The 17,798-nt window shown below is 58.7% G+C and overlaps 1 protein-coding gene across 2 annotated transcripts; it reads right to left on the bottom strand.

Annotated features, from left to right (window-relative positions):
• Positions 1–801: 801 nt before the first annotated feature.
• On the bottom strand, positions 802–11,394 carry LOC113927488 (tripartite motif-containing protein 26). Of its 2 annotated transcripts, none has more exons than XR_004820230.1 (8): positions 9,384–10,103; positions 9,177–9,272; positions 7,112–7,342; positions 3,864–3,886; positions 3,284–3,399; positions 3,015–3,047; positions 1,847–2,615; positions 802–1,515 (listed from the first exon to the last, which is right to left on the bottom strand). XR_004820230.1 is itself a non-coding variant. In XM_035728662.1 (8 exons), the coding sequence occupies exons 2-8, from the start codon at positions 9,819–9,821 to the stop codon at positions 1,927–1,929; spliced, it is 1,626 nt and encodes a 541-aa protein (XP_035584555.1). In that variant the 5' UTR covers positions 9,822–9,851; positions 11,228–11,394; the 3' UTR covers positions 802–1,926. The 2 variants fall into 2 exon arrangements, 1 of the variants encoding a protein (XP_035584555.1); XM_035728662.1 differs by adding an exon at positions 11,228–11,394 and having other exon boundaries at positions 802–2,615; positions 9,384–9,851.
• Between the last annotated feature and the right edge of the window lie 6,404 nt (positions 11,395–17,798).

Here is a 17,798-nt window from a genome sequence, read left to right as displayed (position 1 = left end):
TTCAAATGCAAATGTTCCCTATTTAATAACTAGTAAATTTTAATTATACAATGATCACCTTAAAAAGTTTCAGAAATCTCATTATATAAAAATTCTTTCCAAGAAAGGATAAAAGGCATTTTGAGAATTCTAAAATTTTTCCCATAAATAAAAGATTAGGAGAGTATAATTTTAGGGAACAATTCACATCGATCAACAAAATAAATGTACATTTTCAAGAATATGTTACTGATTATTGGCTCTCAAGATTCAACTGTAGATTAACTGACCTCATTATATTAATGTCTTATTTCTAATAATTGACACACTTTGCATATCTGTATTTAGAAAGAAAAGTAAAAAGAACAAATGAAAAAAAAAAGGGGGAAGAGTCATAAATGAGATCTTGAAAGGGCTTTATGTAATTCTTCCTTTTCTATCTTTAACATGGCAATTAAAAAACCAGCCGAAAGAAGAGACCGGAAATGGTTAGGTGGCTGAGTGTGTCCAAGGGCAGGACGGAGGCTCGGCTGGTTGCGTTTCCTTCTGGGCAGGCACCGCGCATTTTCCAAGGGAAGATTCTGGGTGTGCCACGGAATGTCGCCGTGTCACAGGCCGTCATGGGCTGCATGGATGCTCGGTGTCGACATGGGGCCAGCAGAGCGGGAGAGGGAGATGTGGGGGCTCCTGTCTGGGGGCAGACAGCAGGCACGGGGGCAGCGGGGTGTCCCAGGAGAGACCCCAGGCCACTGCTGTCCACGCAACCGCTATGGAGCCACATGAAGGTTATAATAGAATATATGAACCCAGGCTGTTCATTCCACAAGTCTTTATTGACCACCTGCTGTGTGCCCAGCACTGCAGGAGGTGCTGTGGAGGGTAAAAAGTAGAGGCAGAAGTCAGAGGGACATTTACAGATGATGTGGGGGCCGAGGTGCTGGGGTGCAGGACGCTGGTGCTGGGCCTGGGACAGGTGCGGACAAAGGCTGTGGGTGTCCCGCTGGAGGAGGGGGCGTGTGGGTGCAATGAGGCCACCCTCTAGCCCTCTCCCAACAGGAAGACCAGCACGAAGACCAGGTGAGCTCCAGGAGGCCCGCTGGCATCCTCTCCTCTCCCACCGCCCTTGTCCCAGGACAACGGAGCCCAAGCTTCCACCCTGCTGGAGGCACTGGCCAGGGCTTCTGAGGGGGAGGTTCTCCTGGACTGGATGTCTGCCCTGGTGATTTTAGATGACCGATCAAGAGCAGGATATTCTGACTTCCCTCTACATTTCCCCTCCCAAGGCCCCACCCTCAGGTCACTTATTCATCATTGACCACATGTGTGGCCGCAAAGCCACGGGTCTCCAGATCCCTCCCCCAAGAGGCTCCGAGGGCCCTGGCTTCTTCGATGTGGAAACGTCAGACGTTGGACCCTGGTCTCAGAAGCGAGGCGCCCACTCGGGGCCTGGCGACTCCACAGCGCTCCAGGAGGCTTATTCAAATGGCCCGGAAACCGTGGTGGGTTTTCGCTCTGCTCACGTTCACGCGTGTCACTCTGAGTTGGGGTGGCAGGGAAGGCCGGCAGCAGAGCGGATGTCAGTGAGGGGGATGCGGGGGGAGGGAGGGCGGCGAGGGGTCTCTGGGGCAGGCCGGCATGGGACGCCAGACTGGGCGACAAAACGCTGTCTCATCTCCTTTCAACAAAGAGTGTGCAGCGCTGGGCCAAAGGCCGTGGGCAGCAGAGGGGCCCTCGTGGACTCCGGGGTCAGAAATCTGCTTGGGAAGCCCCGGGGCTGGGGGAGGAGCTGTGTGACGGAGCGCGGCACCGAGCAAGACTCAAGGGGCCGCAGCCACGGGGGCGGGGGGGGTGTGGGATGGTGGTGCACCTGCTCCAGGTGCTGTGGCCAGACACCCCTCCCTGTCACGGTCCTGGAATCCCCGAGGAGGGAGGCAGCGAGCGGTGGGCTCAGGGCCGCAGCAGGAGGCGTGTCCCAGGCCACTTGAGCCACAGGAAGGGCACCAGGCGCCGCGTGAAAGTGGCGGTGAAGGTGTAGATGAGTTCCTGTGACTCCGCGTTGGTGAACGTCACGGTGCCTCCGTCATAGTCTAGGGCGATGCCCACCCTCCGGGGCCGCAGTGCCGGGAAGAGCTCGGCCTCGGGCTCCGTGTTGGCCCAGACGCCCGCCGAGGAGAGGCGCAGCGCCCACACCCCGTCCTCCGGCCGCAGGGACAGGTCCCCCTTCCTCTGCACAGAGTCTCTGGCCACCCCCACCATGCAGCTTTCCAGAAGCTCCTCCCCCTCCCCCGCCCCCTCCTCCTCCTCCCCGCCCAGGGACTCCTCGTCCTCATCGGTCTCCCAGCCCGCGTCCCCGTCCCCGTCCCCCTCCCCGTCCTCCTCCTCCTCCTCCTCCTCCTCCCCCTCCTCCTCCTCTTCCCCCTCCCCCTCCTCCTCGGACCAGCCCTCCCGGTCCACCTCCACCTCCCAGTACACCTTGCCCCAGGTGAAGCCCTTACTGCCCAGCACGCCCGGCTCGCAGTCAAACTGCTGCGGGTGCAGGTAAGTGCCCTGGTAGAGGCCGCTGTAGGTCACACACTTCCAGTCCTGCGACAGCTGCAGGTACCCACTGGCCGACTGCGGGTCCAGCGTGACACTGACTGTGGGGACGACAGAACGAGCAACGGCGTCACGGGGGGCCCCGCGGGGCTGCCACTCCCCACGATTGAAGGGCTGCTGGTCACGGGGCCCCTCAGGGCCATGCAGTGCACGACCAGACAGCAGGGCAAGGGGGAGCAGAGTGCCGGGGCCGGCCGCACAGACGGCCTCCGAATGCGGGGGCCACGCGGCCGGGCAGAGGGGAACATGGTGCAGAGAGGGTCAGGCGATCAAGCGGAGGCTCTGCTGCAGACCAGAGACCCACAGAGGGAGCTGCAGACTCGCAGCTGGGAAATCTCAGCCGTGTTAGAGAACAGGCTCCCCAGGGGCAGCAGGGGAGCCTCTGTGGGGACAGTCTTCCTCACGGGAGGTGAACTGGGAACAGCCCTTTGGACACTCACCTGTCTTATATTCCAAGTCTCTTAGCAGCTTCCCTGGGGGCAAGAAAAGGACAAGAATGACCCTCGAGCCCAGCAAACTTACAGGCCCGTTTTCTACTTGGACAGGATTAATTTCCTGACAGGCCTCCCTCCCTGAGCTCTCAAGAAGAAAACAGAAAACAACCAGGAGACCCAGGAGTGAGGCCAAAGGCGACAGTAAGCAGCTCATACCCTCCTTCAGTGCAGAGCCCCAGCTCCGACTCCCACCCCACTGCACCCCCAGCCCTCACCTTGGAACTCTCTCAGGCCTCGCTGCAGGGACGTAAGTTTATCTGAGAATTCTCCCGTCTTTTTCTTAACCACCCGAGCAATGGGTTTTCCAATCCAGAACTTCTTCCGTGGATACCTGGGAAGATGACAGATGGACCTGTTACTTAGCTCTTCCTGCATCTCTCTCAATTCTCACGACAATTATGAAGCAGGAGAGAAAGATATGACAATTCCCCATCAACACACAGAAACCAGGGCTCAAAAACGCTGAGTGAGCAGCCCACGGTTGGGCCAGGACTCAGAGCATGCAGAACACTCCTGTCTGCTGAGCACGTCTCCACCCTCAGCTCCTGCCCCGTCTTGGACCAGGACGGGGCGCTGGCTGCCTCGGTCTCCACCCTCAGCTCCTGCCCCGTCTCGGACCAGGACGGGGCACTGGCTGCCTGGGAGAGCAAGTCTCCAGTTCCCGAGGCTGTGTGCTTGCTTCCCAGGAGCGCGGCCGGCCACCATAAACCGAGGTGGCACCATTCCTTCAAATGGGTCTTGTGTAGGAAAAGAGGGGTGGGGCTGGGGTGCACCATGGAAAGGAAGCTCTGTTACCTGTTCACGAAGTCCCTGGTGTCCTGGAGGGGAAGAAAGCACAAGCATGAGCTGAGTGGAATCAGACCCCAATAACAGGAGGTGCCCACAATGCTGGCAGCCGGGCCAACAGTGAACAGAACGATGTGGCCCCCTCCTTACAGGGCCCACACTGCTGCGGCAGTGCTGGGTAACCATGAGGACAGGGCTCATTCTCCGTGGCCACCGGGCTTCTGCTGAGACTGGCCAGGTGAAGAACGGAATGGGGGCCCGGGCCATGTGGGGCTGGACGGGCACCGCGGGAGGTGTACGTGTTCCCGGTGGACGCAAATGCCCTCAGGGGATCCGCAGCGGGCAGTGATATGTGCGAGCTGCTTGCCAGGCGGCTGACACGGCTAAGTCCTCCCCCCTTCGACCTCTGAACAGCAGACTCCTGGAGTTACAGTGGGCAGAGGGCCACCAGGCAAAAGACTACATTTTCCTGAGGCCTTTGCGGCCACGTCTCATCATGTGACTGAGCCCCAGCCAATGGGATGTGAGAGGAAGCAGTGACTACAATTTGTAGGTCATGTCCTTTAAAAAGGGGAAACTGCTGTGCACCCTAGCAGGCCTTGCAGCTGGGGAAACAAGCAGGTGGGGGTAGCCCAGCTTTCCGGAACCTCGTGGTCAGCCCCTGCCCTGACGGCTCCAGAACCCTCAGCTCTGTTCCCGAAAGAAACACAATTGTCTTTGTGTCTCTGTCCTTGGGTTTGACCCAGCAGCTAGCCAGGGTCCTGGTAATCAGCCACTGGGCCGCCCTGCACAGGGCGGGGCAGAGGGGCAGGTGGGCCGGGACGCCGCCTGTGGGGGTCTGCAGCCTCCACGAGACCCTCCCGTAACGGTGGCCCTCCTGTCGCTCCTCGCACACGTTCCTGTACCCGGCCTGGCTCCGGAGCTTGGGGTGGGGCCATGGAGCCGGGGGACAGCCTTGCAGGGGACACTAGGCGTTCTGCTCTTGTAGGAGTGGAGCCCAGGGAGGGGACGAGCTAGCCTCTCGGAGAGGGAACTCTGGGACACAGAGCCACCGGGCGGTGGCTGCTGATGCAGGTCTGACGGTCTCAGGAGGACTGGCAGGCTCTGCCGCAGGGGAGGCCAGATGCGCCTTCAGAGCTCCCCGCTCACCCCCGTCTCACCAAGCACCAGCCCGACACCAGTCGTGAGTTTCCAGCAAACCCTTCCAATCCAGCCAGCTTCGGTGGACGGGGCAACAAACAGGAGCCGCGTTCCCCCGCCGGTGTGCTGGGACACGGGGCTCGAAAGGCAGGCACGTGGGCAGTTTGGAGGGAGGGGCTGCCAGGACCGCAGGAAGGTACAGGCCGGCTAAGGATGAAAGGCTGGGAGTGGCCCAGAGACCGTGGGAGAGCAGGGTGGGGACCCTTCTCCCAGAGCACAGCGCGGGAGGCCGGGGGTCCAGGGAACGAGCCTGCCCTGGGAAGGGGCCGGCCCAGGGCTTCCGAGGACACCCCCCAAGACTCCTGGGGGTGTCCCGAAACAGGTCATCAGAGCAGAGGGGCCACGGCTGGGGAGCGGGGCAGGGCGGAGGCACTCGCGCAGGTGCCCACGGCTGAGCTTGGCCCAACGGTGGGAGGGACAGAGGCGCCGGCTGCGGCTGCCCCGGGCAAGGCCTGTCCCGGGATGGACCGCGGAGGACGTTCCTCTAACGTCTTCTGATGTTCCTGGCCCAGAGTTCTCTCCTTTCCTAACCCCCCTCCCCTGCCCCCTGCACCACACTTGACATCCACGCCTCTGTTACTGCGGTTTCCCTCCTGCTGGCCGCCCACAGTCAGATAGCCCCCGGGGAAACATAATGACCTGAAGCAGGTAGCTCTGCAGTTCCCTTGCCGCAAAATCAAACCCAAACGAGCAGACAAAACCTATCAGAACCAACGCCGGGTTCATGGACTGGCTGCCGCAGACACCCACTGACTGTCTCCAGGCCCACGCCCCGTCCCCTGTGCCCTCGCCCCATCCCTGCACCTGTGCCCCGGCCCCGCGCCCTCGCGCCGTCCTCATACCCGCACCCTGCCCCTGCCCCACGCTCCAGGTCTGTCTTCCGTCTGAGTGGCGCTGCACTCCCTTGGGTGGAGCGGGAGGGGGTCCCGTCGGGTCTCAGCCCCCACCGGCACCCCAGCTTGTCTCTCTCTGCCCCCCACACAACTGCACATCACGTGGCGGTGGCCACGGGGAAAGAAGGGCTGTCCCGCCTGGGGGGGCAGGGGAGGGGGCAGTACGTGACCCAGTCCCAGTCTGATGGAGGAACTCAAGGGAACACAGTGGCATCTGGAGGAAATGCCAGAGACACGTTTTGAACAAAATGAAGGACAAGAACAAGGGGCCCAGGAGCAGAGCTGGGCCGGGACTCCTGCCCTGCCCTGTGGCTGGGCCCTCAGCAACTTCTGATTTAGGGCCCTCACCCCTTGCCGGTCCCGATTTGGGAGCCAGAATGGACCGCGGCAGGGAGGCAGACCAGGCCACCTGTTCATGTACCTGGAGAGCCTGCCTTGCTGTGTCTCCTGAGGCCACGCTGCTGGCCGGGACAGCATCTTCCTGGAGGAGATCCTAGGGGGCTCCACTGCTGACAGCCCCAGCCACCAGAGCATCCTCCTGACCCGCAAGGGGGAGGGTCCAGCACACCGCTCCAGACGCTGGCAAGCCCTGTTCCTGGAGGCTCCAGGAGGAAGGAGGCGCGGTGCTGTTTCCACTTGGCAACCTGCTCCCTAGTTCAAGGCTCTCCCCTTCTCAGCATCAAAGCCGCCTCCTCCGGGAAGTACTCCAGGGGCACCCTGCCTGCTCTCCGGCCCCCAGAAAACCTCACCCATCATCTCCTCTAGTCCCTCCTTGGGAGAAGCCACCATGCGGCCCTCCCTCAGCCACCCCAGCAGCGTGGGCTGCTTGCAGCTTCCCCTGGAGGCTGTCTGCCAGGGACCCGTGATGGTCCAGATGAGGATCAACAGTAGTGAGGAAAATACGCACAACCTTCCTTGCCTCTTCACAGCACTTTCTAAATTCCTTAAACTGTCTTTTGGTAGAAAGTTTGCCTTCTGAAGGGACACCATGCTGTTCAGGTCCTCCTGTGCTCATGTGACCTCGGAGGAGGTGGGGCGGGTGGGGGTGACCTCCTGACATTTCAGGAGGGAAAATCGAGGCCTGAGAGGCGGTAGTTCTCTCAGGGTCCTGCATGCACACGGGTGGTGGGACGGAGACCTCGCCGCCCTGGGGAGGCGTCTCACCTGCATGAGCTCTGCAGCCGGCTGCTGCGCCTTGGCCTCCAACTCAGAGATGAGCAGCGCCAGCCGGGCCAGCTCCCCGATGCCCCTGCTCTTGTACTTCTCGCGGCCCTCTGCCAGTTCCTGCTCCAGCTTGGCCAGCTGGTCCAGCAGGTGCTGCTCACGCTCCTGCAGGAACTGGCGGGCCTGCTCAAACTCAGCCACGATGTACTGCCTCTGGTCCTGGAGCTTTTTCTGCAGGGGTGCGGAGGGGAGACGGGGGTGACGCCTCTGCCCCGCGCTGGAGAACCCCTGCAGCGTCTGCTGTTAGAGCTGCGGAGGCCGGCTCCCACCCCCATCCATGTGCTAAGGGGCCTCAGAGCACGCCTGCCTGGGCCAACCTCTCCCCGACACAGACTCTCCCGCAGGAAACGGGCACAGCCCCTCCCACCCCATCTTGAATCAAGCACGCAGTGCGCGGTCTCTGCTTCCCGACCGTGGGCAGCCCTGGCTGCAGGACTCAGCGGACAGTGTCCCCAGGACGCCTCACGCCCTCCTAGGCCTCCCCCTCAGTGCTCATCCTGCAGCCAGCGCCCCCCGCCCAACAGGAGTCTGGGCTCCCTCCCCTTGCTGACAGGAAGGACTTCGCCAGGACCTCCTCAGTCCCCTGCACTCTGGCGGTCCCCAGCACAACAGCAGCTGCTGCTAGACATGGCCCACAACCACAGTGACTCACACACGAGAAGGAACACCCACTCACACACCAGATGAAGAAGCCAGCCCAAAGCCACCCAGCTCAGACCGTCAGGGCTCAGCCTCCCAGCAGGGCCTCCACTGCTCAGCCTCCCAATAGGGCCTCCACTGTTCAGCCTCCCAACAGGCCTCCACCACTCAGCCTCCACTGCTCAGCCTCCCAACAGGGCCTCCACCATTCAGCCTCCTAACAGGCCCCCACCACTCAGCCTCCCAGTAGGGCCTCCACTGCGCAGCCTCCTGGCAGTGCCTCCACTACTCAGCCTACACCACTCAGCCTCCCAACAGGGCCTCCAGTGCTCAGCCTCCACTGCTCAGCCTTCTGGCAGTGGCTCCACCACTCAGCCTCCACTGTTCAGCTTTTATTGTTCAGCCTCCCGGCAGGGCCTCTACCACTCAGCCTCCACTGCTCAGCCTCCCAGTAGGGCCTCCACTGTGCAGCATCCTGGCAGTGCCTCCACTACTCAGCCTCCCAACAGGGCCTCCAGCGCTCAGCCTCCAGTGCTCAGCCTCCCGGCAGGGCCTCCACTGCTCAGCCTCCTAACAGGCCTCCACCATTCAGCCTCCCAGTAGGGCCTCCATTGCGCAGCCTCCTGGCAGTGCCTCCACTACTCAGCCTCCACCACTCAGCCTCCCAACAGGGCCTCCAGAGCTCAGCCTCCACTGCTCAGCCTTCTGGCAGTGGCTCCACCACTCAGCCTCCACTGCTCAGCCTTTACTGCTCAGCCTCCCAGCAGGGCCTCCACTACTCAGCCTCCACCACTTAGTTTCTACTGCTCAGCCTCCCGGCAGGGCCTCCACTACTCAGCCTCCACCACTTAGTCTCTATTGCTCAGCCTCCCGGCAGGGCCTACACTACTCAGCCTCCACTGCTCAGCCTCCCGGCAGGGCCTCCACTGCTCAGCCTCCTAACAGGCCTCCACCATTCAGCCTCCCAGTAGGGCCTCCACTGCGCAGCCTCCTGGCAGTGCCTCCACTACTCAGTCTCCACCACTCAGCCTCCCAACAGGGCCTCCAGAGCTCAGCCTCCACTGCTCAGCCTTCTGGCAGTGGCTCCACCACTCAGCCTCCACTGCTTAGCCTCTAGTGTAGTCAGCCTCCCGGCAGGGCCTCCACTACTCAGCCTCCACCACTTAGTCTCTATTGCTCAGCCTCCCAGCAGGGCCTCCCCTACTCAGCCTCCACTGCTCAGCCTCCCAACAGAACCTCCAGCGCTCAGCCTCCAGTGCTCAGCCTTCTGGCAGTGGCTCCACCACTCAGCCTTCACTGCTCAGCCTCCTAGCTTCTGCTCCACGTGGCCAACTGCCTCAGGCTCTCTCTTAACAGCCCCACTTACCAGTGCAGTCAGGATATCAGCTTCTCCCTTGGCCTGAAAGCCCTGAATTTTGTCTCTGTCTCTCCTTAGGGTACTCAGGTGGTTCAGGATTTTTTCCTGCGGAGAGATGAGCCATGGGGACAGGTGGACTCAGGCTGAGCCCTGGGCCGGCCAGAAGCCTTCCAAGGGGTCCGCGCCAGGCCTCGCCTCCGGGAGGGGCGTGCTTACCCTGTGGGGCTGGGCGGCCTTCTCCACAAGGACGGCCGTGTGGGGTCTGTGCTCCCGGGACTCGCGGCACATGACGCACAGCAGCTTCCCGTCATCCTCACAGTAGTAATGCAGCTTCTCCCGGTGCCGCTCACACAGCCTGGTGTCTGGCTGCTCCCGGGCCACGTCTCCTGGCTGCCTGCCCTTGTCCACCTTCAGTCGCTCGATGTTCTCCACCAGGCTGGCCAGCTGCCACACGGGCCGGATGTTCTCCTTCTTGAATGGCTTCTTGCAGAGGGGACAGACGGGGCGGCCCCCCGACACAGGGCGGACGTCGGTGGTGCAGTTGCGGCAGAAGACGTGGCCACAGTCGATGGTCACAGGGTCCCGCAGGTAATCGAGGCAGATGGAACAGGTGACCTCCTCCTCCAGGCTGCGCAGGGGGGCTGACGTGGCCATGGCGTCCTTGGCTCAGGGGGGCTTCGCGTCCTGGGAGACCAGACACGGAGTCAAGAGCAGGCCCAGTGGAGGGGCAGAGGCAGCCGCACACACAGGGCCACCAGCTCCAGAAACCAGTCAGTCAAGCAACAGACACTCCTCTGCTCCTACGAGGCTCGGTGTCCGAGTGAAAGGCCGCACGAGTGCAGACAGGAACCGAGGCCCAGAGAGGGTGCTCGGGGCGAGTGGGGAGCACAGCACCACTAGCCGGTACCAAGCTGCTGGGAAGCAGTGCTGCCCCGTCCTTCCACCCGCTGGGAGACTGCTCAGAGGCACCTGTTACGACACAGTAAGACACCCGGAAATGTGTCACCACAAACACACCTCCCGTGTCTACACTGCACTCCCTCAGGGGTGCAGGGGCACAAGCCGCACAAGTGGTCATGGGGGCAGGGCACCAGAGTCAAGAGGCTTCTCCAGGCCGTGGGTTGCCAGGACTGAGGGCACGGGGTCCTTAGCCAAGACTGCAGAAGCACGGACAGTCTGAGTCCTGGTGCCCCCAAACAGACGTGTCCCCAGGCTGTGCCGTGGTTTTGGTCTCGTTCCCTTTCCCCGCAGACCCGGCGAGAGTTGCAAGCCCAGACAGAGCACAGTGGAAATGCACAGTGGCAGCGAGAGAGGACGTGAGGCTGAAGCAGCCGCAGTGACTCGGGCTCTGGGGTGGCAGTGCTCGCGGGGGGGGGAACTGGGACCCATGGAGGGCAGCCAGCGGCCGGGGCAGGAAGGGAGCACAGGGACCACGGGTAAGTCAGTGCTGCTGCTGACTGTGGATGTGGGAGGTCCGCCACCGAGAGCCCGGTGGCCTTGCGGCCCTTTCCTGGCGGTGACAGGAAGGAGCTGCAGAGGAACCCCGGACAGAGACGACAGGAAGCAGGGTCTACTCCCGGATAGTGGATGCAGTCAGACAAACGTGCTTTATAACTGCAGAACCCTACAGACGTGGGGGTTACCGCACTGCTGACCGGACGTACCAGCGCGGATTTGGAGGCATGGGACCCGAAGAGGGGTCACGTGAAGGAATTACAGGATTTAACTGGGACGTGAAGACAGTACAGTGTCTAGGGTGTCAGCGGGTGGTAACCGATCCCAGGAACGGCCTCGTGCAACTCTCTGCTGAGGGAATCACGGGACCCCAAGCCCTCAGTCCTGACCCAAGGAGGGCAGTGGCTGGTGCTGGGGAGCCCTGTGGGCTGTGACTCTGCCGAGCAGCTGGCAAGCTGAAAAGCAGAGGCCATGTGTCTCTGTCCCTATTGGGGGGATGGCACGTGCTGTCTTTGGGGCCGGCGGTGTGACTGCTGTGGGCAGGGCTCAGCCACAGCCCGTCCACACAAGACCCGACCCCGTCCCGTGCGGCAGGGGCTCCTCACCGCATGACAATGATCCCATGCGTACAGGATGCATGACACAGTCTAGGGTTACAGAACAACGCCGGCCCATCGGTGCAGGAGGCGTTAACGGGATTTGCCACACACTGCCCTGCAATCTTCTTTATCATCAGTGGCTGGTCCGACCATGAAGGGAAGAGGGGACACATCCCCGCTGCCAAGCACCGCCCGGTGGATGGCCTCCGGATGAACCTTGATAATGCAGAGATCCGCGATCACCCCGAGCAGTGACCAAACCCACAGCACTCAGAGGCACCAGCTGGTATCTGCTTCCCAAAATGGCACCATGGGAGACACGACATCCCCTTCGAAGTCATCCTGCCAAAACTGACCTGAATGGACCGAACCGAGGCTTTGCACTTAACATTCCACGGGACAACTGGCTGGCCTGTGTCATGGGGGCGCCTGGGGGCGCAGTCAGCAACCCTCCGACTCTCGGTTTTGCCTCAGGTGGTGACTTCAGGATGCTGAGATGGAGCCCCGTGTCGGGCTCCACTCTGAGCATCGAGTCTGCTAAGTCTCCCTCTGCCCCTCCCCACCTGGCGTGTTGTCTCTCTCAAATAAATAAATAAATAAATCTTAAAAAAAAGTCAATGTCATGAAAAAAAATTGTTTTTGACTTAATAAGACCAAAAGAAAAGACAGCCAAAGGCAAATACCTTGACTGGATTCTGTTTTGTTTTGTTTTAAAAAGCTATAAGGGGCACCTGGGTGGCTCAGTCGTTAAGCGTCTGCCTTCGGCTCAGGTCATGATCCCGGGGTCCTGGGATCGAGCCCCGCATCGGGCTCCCTGCTCCGCGGGAAGCCTGCTTCTCCCTCTCCCACTCCCCCTGCTTGTGTTTCCTCTCTCGCTGTCTCTGTCAAATAAATAAATAAAATCTTAAAAAAAAAAGTATAGAAACAGTTTTGGGACGGTAAGTCTGACCAAAGACTGGGTACTGGATCATAATAGGAAACTGTTAATTTCTAATGGTGTTTACCGAGGTCATGAATGGGAACGCCCGTCTTCAGGTGAAGCACACAGCAGTACTTTGAGCTGGGGGCAGTTACTTCTAAATAGCTCAACAAAACAACACACAGCGTTGGAGAAACTTCCTCAGGATGGGGCTCTAGTTTTCTGTCGTCCTGAAAAGAATGCGGACGAGGGTGTGTACGTTGGAAAGACATTAATGGCCACTGATGGCCATCAGCGTGCTGCCACGTTGGCAGAAGCTCGGTGCTCCGTGAGGCACAAGTGAACGGCTTCCAAGGAACTGGGCGCAACGCTCATGCACGGAGCTGCTGGTGTGCGAGCACCCCTGCGTGCAGTCCCACTGCTCAGATCCGTGGGCTCCGTGTGCAGCCCGCGGCAGGCCCTGCGGCCGCAAGCACACAAGGCCTGGGCTCCAATGGCCCAGGGCTGCGTGACCAGCACTCACTCAGGACCCGCCTCATCTGCCATGTCCACGTCCACGTTATTTATCGCTCAGGATGCTCTTCTGAGAAAACTGAGGCTCAGCGAGGCACGGGGGCACGGCTTGGATGCCCCGGTCCGTGGGACACCAGGAAGCACAGATGGGGCCGTGCGCATGGACGCACTTCTCGAGCTGGACAGTGCGGGCACGCCAGTGTAGACGCCGAGGACGGGGGTTCTGGTGTGGGAGCCAGGGCAGGCCAGAAAGTCTGCTCACCACCCACACATCCAGAGCCTGCAAAACACCGACCCCCTGGAAACTCCCCTCCGCTCTGCCTGCTATCACTTCATGCTTCTGGAACATTCTGATTATCTCACAGGCTTCCACAGTAGGGTGACCGTCATTCCGCTCTCCACGCCTGGCTCTGGGGCACACAGGAACCACAGAGAACCAGAGCTGGAAAAAGCCAACAAGACGACACGGCCCACCCACTGCCCTGTCCCCAGGTGAGAATTCGGAAACCGGGGATCATCCCATGGGGGACCTCGTGGCAGAGGCCATGCATCCCTGCTCCGGCATGGGCAGCTCTTCTGTCCTTCAAGAAGCCAGAGGCTGGTTTCGATTCTGCAGAGCCAGGCAGCACTGGAGACACCCCTACCCGTCCAGGTCTCCCCTCCCGCACCTCTCCTCACTGTTCCCTGGATCTCGGAAAAGCCCCTCCGTACACGCCAGCATCTGGTCAGGCGGCAGGATGCAGGCAGCACGTTCCAAGATGTGGGAGCCGGGCACAATTCTTGCCCAAAAGGATGGCTGGCGTTGCAGGAACTAGCTGGAGGAGGCACTGCGGTCGCCATCCACGCCTGTGGGCAGACACACTCCTCACCCCACCGCTGCTGCAGCCTGACGGCAGACGGGACGGGTCAGAACCTGGCCCCTTTTTTCTTAGTAGCTGCCAACTTCTGCCCTAGCAGGTACTAAACTCTCCTTCAGCGTTTTGTGGCTTCTGCTGCCCCACACCCTCCCCTAGATGCCACGGAAGGGACCCAGGAGCCACCGAATGCCAGCCGTGGACTTCATGGCCCAGAGAAGTGAGTGGAGGCCACGGTTTGCACTCTGGCCTCCAGGCTGCTTCTCGTGCTCACACTCGGGGCTCTGAACTGTAGGCCCTTCTTTCTCACCATCAGAGCACCCAGCTGAGGGCTCCAGTCCCTGTGGGAAGCCCATTTAGGGCTCCTGGGGCCCAGGTGAAGCCCCATCTCTTAGCCGGAAATAAGCAAATTCTCCTCGAAGTCAGTGTCTGTGACGCCTCTTCCAAGCCTGGAGAGGACAGAATTCTCGTTACGGACGAGCAGCCATAGGCATGGCCCTCAGAGTGTCCAGTGGTGGCCGTGGGCCAGGAGGTCTGGGGGACACAGGCCCGTGGACGGTGCATTCCTGAGGTCATGGGTGGGTGACAGTTCCCCTGCAGGGCCGGGGCTCAGCGGGGCTCTGGAGCATAGGGAGGCCGCACACGGCCCTGGGGCCAGCATGAGACACGCTCCGAACCGCGGAAATGCCCAAAGGGCTCAGCGGGGCATGGGACGGGCTCCACGGGGCCACGGAGGGGCTCTAAGTAGCACAGCTCATCCAAGAGTTCACAGATTCCTGCTGGGCGCCTACTATGTGCCAGGCACTGGGGATGCAGCAGGGAAGGAACAAGGCAAACTCCCTGCCCTCCCAGGGCGTCTAGAGCCTTCGGGAGCTGGGACCACAGCTGATTGTGGGGGCGACACGACCCTCAAGGGTTTCCCAACATACGTGCAGCTCCCCCCTCCACTGCTGAGGCCAGCCTTCACCCCCAAACACACACACCCTGCCACGTGCTCAAACACCCGTGTGCTCACGTGGCCACCCCAGTCAGAACCCCTCCAAGGCTTTCTGCCGCTCGGGGATAAAGCCAGATCTCCTTCCAGGGATCTTGTCTGCAGGCTCATTTCCTGCCACTCCACACCCAGACCTGACCCCAGGCCAAACCAGAACCCTCTCCACGCCTCAAAAGGTGCCACGCTCCCTCCCGCCCGAGCCCTCTGAAAATGCTATTCCGTCTGCAGTGAACACCAGTCCTGCCCCAGCCCGAAGTACCAGCTGACAGCCAGCTCCTCTGGCCAGTCCTTCCTGACAGGCTGAGGCCACGCGCTCTCCCCCCACACTGCCCTGCGCACCTCTCCGCAGGGCTGAGGCTGCTAATCAGTATAGTCACCTGTTTTCCACAGCTCTATCGTGTGTGGACACAGACGTCTGCCTTATCTGCAGAAGCCAGCACGGTGCCTGGCCCAGAGCACTGGATGCACACAACACGCTTCCTACGGGTGTGCTGAGCAAGGGCGAGCGATCCTCCCCACCTGACCTTTCTCTCTGACAAGACGCTCGCGGCTAGGGAGAGAGGAGCTTTCTCCCTGTGCCCCGAGGAGCAGGCTGCACCAGCCAGGGTGCCCCAGGTCTGGGAGACGTGGTGGTGGCGTACATGGGGATGCTTGTCACCCCTCCCTCCTGCTACACCGAGCTGTGCATTCATCAAAAACAGTTTATCTTCCCTGGTTTTTGGCTGCAGATAGATGCGATCGTGTTGCATTTGTTTGCAGGGGTGCGTGTGAACATCATGTTTGTGCGGCTCATTCATGTGACCGTGAGCTGGTTCTGTTCATTTTTATTGTTTTTTGACGTTATAATTCTACCTTGGAGATACCAGAGGCTCAGTCCCAGACCAGCACAATGGAGTGAATATTGCAAATAGAGCAAGGCCAGGGGATTTTTGTTTTCCAGTGCACAGGAAAGTTGTGTTTACACTATGTGGTAGTCTATGAAGTGTGCGGTCACATTAGGCCTAAAAAATGATATACGAATCTTGATTAAGAAATACCTTATTGCTGGGGGGGCGGAGCAAGATGGCGGAGGAGTAGAAGACCTAGATTTCGTCTGGTCTCAGGAATTCAGCTGAATAGGGATCAAACCATTCTGAACACCTACGAACTCAACAGGAGATCGAAGAGGAGAGTAGCAACAACTCTCTGAGCAGAGAAGCGACCACTTACTGGAAGGTAGGACGTGCGGAGAAGTGAATCCGAGGCGATATTCGGAGGATAGACGGCGGGGGAGGGGGCCTCCGTGGGCCGCTTCTGGCAAGTGATAGAGCCGTGGAGCACAAAATCAGAACTTTGAGAAGTCGGCTCCGCTGAAGGACGTCGCTCCAGTGGCTAAGCAGGGGGTGGAACCCTCCCGGAACAGTGTGGTCTCAGGACCCTCGGGGTCACAGAAAGACCAGGGTGCCTGAGTGCAGCAGAGCTCCCAGGTGTTGGAGCAGGGAAGCCGGCTGCAGAGACGGAGCTGAGGCATGGGCTCTCAGCTCGGGGTGGCCATAAACTGTGATCGGTGACAGTCGGGCCACTGCTCCTCCAGCAGGGACCCAACAAGCGGCAGAGCCGGGGAGACTCCCCTTCCTTCCCGGGGAGGAGCGGCGCGGGGAGTGCACTGCAGGGATCTGCTGGGTTTGGAGACTCCACACGGGGTCGGGTGCCAGAGATAGAAACGCTCGGTCACAGGCCGGGTGAGCACGGAGAGCGGCCGGAGACCGGGGACAAGGGAGTGACTGCTTTTCTCTGGGGGCGCACTGAGGAGCGGGGCCCCGAGTTCTCAGCTCCTCCGGGTGGTGATTGGGAGGCCACCATTTTCGCCCTGGTCCTCCAAAGCTGTACCGAGAGCTTGCAGGGAACAAAAGCTCCTGAGATCAAACCCGAGCAGCTTGCTTAGCCCGGACCGACGAGGGCGGGGCAATTCCGCCTCCGGCAAAGACCTTTGGGAACCACAGCAACAGGCCCCTCCCCCAGAAGATCAGCACGAAGAGCCAGCAAGCCAAGACCAAGTTTAGCGATCAAGGAGAACGGGAGAACTCCAGCGCTAGGGGAATACTGCACATAGAATTCATGGCTTTTTTTTACCATGATTCATTAATTCATCAAAGTTAATTTTTGTTAACTGTTTTTTTTTCTTTTTCCCTTTTTCAACCAACATCTTATCAATCTCTTTAAAAAAAACATTTTTTATTTTTCATTTTTAGAGTCATATTTTATCCCTTCATAGTAGTTACCCTTATTTTTGGCATATATATATAAGTTGTTCTCTCTTTAAAATTTTGAGATACAGTTTCTTCTAACAGATAAAAATATACCCTAAATCACTAGTGTATGGCTCTGTTCTAGTCTCCTGCCTGATCACATTCTCTCCCTTTTTTTATCTTTTTTTAATCTTCTTCTTTCTTTTTTCAAACAACTTCTTATCTTACCAATTCCTTTTATAAAATCTTTTATAATTTTCATCTTTACAGTCATCTTCTATCCCTTCATTGTATCAACCCTTATTTTGTACATATATGTCTTTCTTCCTTTAAAATTTTAGGAGGCACTTTTTTCTAACAGACCAAAATACGCCCAAAATCTAGTGTGTGGCACTGATCTATGCACTAGCCTGATCATATTGGATCACATTCTGCTTTTTTTGTATTGTTCTGTTTTTGTTTTTATCTTTTTTTTCTTTTTTTTTTTCCTCTCTTTCTTTTTTCTTTCTTTCCCTTTCTTTTCCCCTGGTTTCAGGTCTTTTCTGATTTGTATACAGTATATTTGCTGGGGACGTTGTTAACCTGGTAGCATTCTGTTCTCTCATTCATCTATTCTCCTCTGGACAAAATGACAAGACGAAAAAAATCACCTCAGCAAAAAGAACAAGAGGTAGTACCGTCAGCCAGGGACCTACTCAATATGGACATTAGTACGATGTCGGACCTAGAGTTCAGAATCATGACTTTAAAGACACTAGCTGGGCTTGAAAAAAGCGTGGAAGTTATTAGAGAAACCCTTTCTGGAGAAATAAAAGAACTAAAATCTAACCAAGTCGAAATCAAAAAGGCTATTGATGAAGTGCAATCAAAAATGGGGGCACTAACTGCCAGGATAAATGAGGCAGAAGAGAGAATCAGTGATATAGAAGACCAAATGATGGAAAGTAAAGAGGCTGAGAAAAAGAGGGAGAAACAACTACAGGATCACGAGGGCAGAATTCGAGAGATAAGTGATTTGATAAGACGAAACAACATTAGAATAATTGGGATCCCAGAAGAAGAAGAAAGA

This window comes from Zalophus californianus, chromosome 7, assembly GCF_009762305.2.
Source record: "Zalophus californianus isolate mZalCal1 chromosome 7, mZalCal1.pri.v2, whole genome shotgun sequence".
Classification (NCBI taxonomy): domain Eukaryota; kingdom Metazoa; phylum Chordata; class Mammalia; order Carnivora; family Otariidae; genus Zalophus; species Zalophus californianus.
This window is presented reverse-complemented; position numbering and strand designations above follow the sequence as displayed.

Bases quoted from the DNA above. Each gene is read 5' to 3' on its own strand.
- LOC113927488 (XM_035728662.1), bottom strand. From the start codon at position 9,821: ATGGCCACGTCAGCCCCCCTGCGCAGCCTGGAGGAGGAGGTCACCTGT. The intron at 9,273-9,383 runs GTAAGCACGCCC...ATCTCTCCGCAG, and splicing joins AGGCCGCCCAGCCCCACAGG to GAAAAAATCCTGAACCACCT. The intron at 2,616-3,014 runs GTGAGTGTCCAA...TCGTCCCCACAG, and splicing joins AGACTTGGAATATAAGACAG to TCAGTGTCACGCTGGACCCG.